Genomic DNA, 4,542 nt, shown 5'->3' with positions numbered 1-4,542 from the left:
CCCCCGTCTTTTTTCTTTGCATGCACACATCTATACACACACATATATTTTAGAAGTAAAAGTAGGCTGGGCACAGTGGCTCATGCCTGTAATCCCAGCACTTTGGGAGGTTGTGGTGGGAGTTTTACTTGAGCCCAGGAGTTCAAGACCAGCCTGGACAACATGGCAAGACCCTGTCTCTACAAAAAAAAAAAAAAAAAAATTTTTTTAAAGTTAGCTGGATGTGGTGGCATGCACCTATAATCCTAGCTGCCAGGGAAGCTGAGACAGGAAGATCACTTGAGCCCAGAAAGTTGGGGCTGTGGTCAGCCGTGTTTGTGCCACTGCATTCCAGCCTGGGTAACAGAGTGAGAACTTATCTCAAAAGAACAAAGCAATAAAAGTAAAATCACAGTATGTATGCTATTTCAATCATAGGGAAAAAAAGAAACTGCCTCTACAACATGATTTTTGATACCGTATACCACTGCACAACTGTATCTCAATTTAATGAATCCCCTGTAGGAGGACATTTATTTCTATTATTTTTAAATAATGTTTTTTAGATTTGTCAGTGAAGAATGTTAAATGACCAGTTTGCCCTTTCATAATTCCTTTTCTAGAGGTAATTTTCTGGCAAGTTCAGGTATTAAAAAAATGAAGGACTTTAAAGTCAGACAGAGCCTAAATTTGAATCCTGCCCTTCCCCATACCAATTGTATGACCTCAAACAGGAATAATTGATACAAAGCGCCTGCACAGAGTATACTTTTTTTTTTTTTGAGATGGAGTATTGCTCTTTCACCCAGGCTGCAATGCAATGGCGCGATCTCGGCTTACTACAGCCTCTGCCTCCCAGGTTCAAGCGATTCCCCTGCCTCAGCCTCCCAAGTAGCTGGGATTACAGGCTGCTGCCACCACGCTCAGCTAATTTTTGTATTTTTAGTAGAGACAAGGTTTCACCATGTTGGCCAGGCTGATCTCAAACTCCTTACCTCAGGTGATCTGCCCACCTTGGCCTCCCACAGTGTTGGGATTACAGGTGTGAGCCACCACACCCAGCCAGAGCATACTTTTTTTCCCCCCTTTTGAGTGCTTTGCCCAAGTATAATGCTGGCCTTGAGGAACTTTTTAAAGACATTTTAATATTCTCATTCCCTGGATAAAACAGTGACAACTGATTTTTAGTAATCAACTGTTGGCTACCACTACTCATTTTCTAACTGTCAGTTTTAATGTTTTGTTTTATTTTCTCCTAGAGATAAGATTTCAGTTTCCACAGCTGACTGGAGTGCTTACCCTTGCTTTTTTTATTCATAATTGTATCATCACACTCTTGAAGAACAACAAGAAACAAGAAAACAATGTGAGTAATTATCTTTGGAATTGACTTTTGTATCTCCTGAGAATAAACTTTTTAAGTCAGTATTTGAGCCACTTTATATTTGGAGTACAATTAGGCAATTTTGTCACAAGATCTTAATTTTTAAACTTAAACCATAGAGCAGTGGTCAGCAAATTTTTCTATAAAGGTTCAGATGATAAATATTTCAGGCCTTATAGGCCATATGGTTTTTGTTCCAGCTACCCAGCTCTGCTGTTATGTTATGACAGCAGCCGTAGATAATACATAAACAAATGGGTGATGGCATTGTTTCAATGAAACTGTTTGCAAAAAGCAGACATCAGACAAGATTTGGCCCATGAGTCATAGTTCCCCGGTGCCTGCCATAGAGTAACCACTGAAAAAATAGAGGTATAGCTAATAAGCCATTAATGGTGGTAAAATCTTTTAAAGATACCCTGGCTATGGTGGCTCAGGCCTATAATACCAGCACTTTGGGAGTCTGAGGCAGGAAGATCACTTGAGCCCAGGAATTTGAGACCAGCCTGGGCAACATGGTTAGACCCTGTCTCTACAGAAAAAATTAGCCCAGTTTGGTAGCACATGCCTATAGTCCCAGCTACTTGGGAGGCTGAGGCAGCAGGATTGCTTAAGCCCAGGAAGCCAAGTCTGTGGTGAACTGTGTTCATGCCACAGCACTCTAGCCTGGTCAACAGAGCGAAACCCCATCTTAAAAAAAAAAAAAATGCAGCCGGGCACAGTGGCTCACGCCTGTAATCCCAGCACTTCAGGTGGCCAAGGCAGGTGGATCTCGAGGTCAAGAGTTCAAGACCAGCCTGGCCGAGACGGTGAAACCCCATCTCTACTAAAAATACAAAAATTAGTCGGGCATGGTGGTAGATGCCTATAATCCCAGCAACTCAGGAAGCTGAGACAGAGAATTGCTTGAACCGGGAGGCGGAGGTTGCAATGAGCCAAGATCGCCACTGCACTTCAGCCTGGGCAACGATCCAGACTTCATCTCAAAAAAACAAACAAAAAATACAACTGATCCAAAAGAAGCCATGGAAAAGGAACCAAAGAATAGATGTGACAAATAGAAAACAAATAGCAACATAGTAGGTTTAAACCCGTTGTGTTGATAATTACATTTAAAGACACTGCAGTTAAAAGATTAAAAGAGTCTGGGTGCAGCGGCTCACACCTGTAATCCCACCACTTTGAGAGGCTGAGGCAGGCAGATTCTGAGAAGGCTTTGAGTAAGGGGTAATGTTTGGCAGTCATTAAGGAGGCAAAAACCTTTCTAAGTAGAGGAAGTCTAAAGCAAAAATATAAATTTAGCTTTTCCATCTTCATCTTTACTGACCATACATGTAGCATGTTACCTGTAAATGGAGTTGGACTTGAGTCAATCTGGATTTTTCATACTTCCTATTTGGTGAACTTACCTCAGATTTCATTTTTGTCATATGTAAAATGATAGCTACCTATCAGGGTTGTGATGTTAACATGATCTAACATACAACAGAGGTTGGAAATTTTTGGTATTTTTACCCCTCTTACCCTTTCTTTCCTGATATTTACAGTCTCTTCTTGTAAGCCAAGTTAGCCCAAGTGCCCTAGAAACTCATGTTGTTAAGTAGAATTCTCATATATTGGATGATCCTATCCATAAGGCTGTGTTTCTCAAACTTTACCACCGAAGTCTCCCTAATAACAGAACAACCTCATGCACCTAGAAATCTGGGGAAGACAAACACAATCTTACCAAAGTGTCATGTTTTATCTGAAACATTTACACATGTTTTTATCATGCTCATTATTTGTTTGTCTTACTGGAAAACAGTCTCAGGCTGGGCACAGTGACTCATGCCTGTAATCCCAGCACCTTGGGAGGCCAAGGCAGGCAGATCACAAGGTCAGGAGATTGAGACCATCCTGGCTAACACAGTGAAACCCCATCTCTACTAAAATACAAAAAATTAGCCGGGTGTGGTGGCACGCGCCTGTAGTACCCACTACTCGGGAGGCTGAGGCAGGAGAATCGCTTGAACCCGGGAGGTGGAGGTTGTGGTGAGCCAAGATCGTGTCACGGCACTCCAGCCTGGGCGATAGAGTGAGACTCCACCTCAAAAAAGAAAAGGGAAAGGGGAGGGGCTCAAAATGAGTTAAATTACAGGAAGTTCTCATGTTGCATGGTTCTTACTTGCACCAGTTTCTTTAATCTGGTTTAGTTAAAATACATCAGTTCCTCCTAACAACATTTGTTCAAACCTCAGTTACCACAGACTTTTATTTTATTTTTTTTCAGCCATTTCTTGTTTTTTATTTATAGTTTGTGTTCAATGCAAATCAATTCCATAACATAAGAAGTTACTATGAATCAAAGCATAAATACACAAACACAATATACAATCCAAAAGAGATGTACAGCATTCTGGAATAAAGCAAAAGAGTGTTCATTCACACACACAGTAGCTTCAGATGTGTTCAATCTGTTTGTTCCCATGTAGTTTTCTAAAGATGGAAAAAAATGACTTTGGTCATCAAGACTACTGTGGCCATATTAGATTCCTAGAACATCTAAGCATCAGGGTGTGACCATGAGAACAAAAGACTTCAGCAAGTGTCTATTTTAAAAGGTTTCTGTGTGTCGAGGCAGTTGTGAAAGATTTACTGCAGAATCAAGCCCACTTTTAGGCTTAGGACCAGGTTCTAACTATCTAAAATATTGACTGATAGCAAAAGTGTTCCAAATGTGGCTATTCTGATCCATAATTGTTTTTTAAAGAAAAAAAAGTATATACAGAAAGAGTATAAAAGTTTTGTGAATTTAATGCAAATTAGCTTCCAGTCTTCACTTCCCAAATACTTGATTTACAGTTTTGATTCCTTTACATTTTGCCTTTTAATTTCAAGATTTGCAGTTTTGCCTTCAAAACAGATCTTTTTTTTAATTGTAAAAGTATTCAACATATACAGAAATCAAAAGCATTTTGACGGCTGGGCACGGGGCTCAAGCCTATAATCCCAGCACTTTGAGAGGCCGAGGCAGGTGGATCACCTGAGGTCAGGAGTTCGAAACCAGCCTGGGCAACATGGTGAAACCCTGTCTCTAGTAAAATTACAAAATTAGCCGGGCGTGGTGGTAGGTGCCTGTAATCCCAGCTACTTGGGAGGCTGAGACAGGAGAAACGCTTGAGCCTGGGAGGCAGAGG

General features: G+C 40.9%; 1 protein-coding gene across 7 annotated transcripts in view; it reads left to right on the top strand.

Annotated features, from left to right (window-relative positions):
- The window catches only part of SLC38A9 (solute carrier family 38 member 9), a 91,482-nt gene that overhangs the window by 66,670 nt on the left and 20,270 nt on the right, over positions 1–4,542 (top strand). For all 7 annotated transcript variants that reach the window (XR_001886035.1, XM_017874194.1, XM_017874193.1 and 4 more), the window contains one exon: positions 1,239–1,345. Coding sequence is in view for 6 of the 7 variants with exons in the window: in XM_017874194.1 (XP_017729683.1) it covers positions 1,239–1,345 (107 nt within the window). In the remaining variant the exon portion in view is untranslated. The remainder of the gene's footprint in view (positions 1–1,238; positions 1,346–4,542) is intronic.

Source organism: Rhinopithecus bieti, unplaced genomic scaffold, assembly GCF_001698545.2.
Source record: "Rhinopithecus bieti isolate Rb0 unplaced genomic scaffold, ASM169854v2 scaffold_6513, whole genome shotgun sequence".
Lineage (NCBI taxonomy): Eukaryota > Metazoa > Chordata > Mammalia > Primates > Cercopithecidae > Rhinopithecus > Rhinopithecus bieti.
The sequence above is the reverse complement of the archived record's forward strand: the minus strand, read 5'-3'. Positions and strand labels throughout refer to the sequence as shown.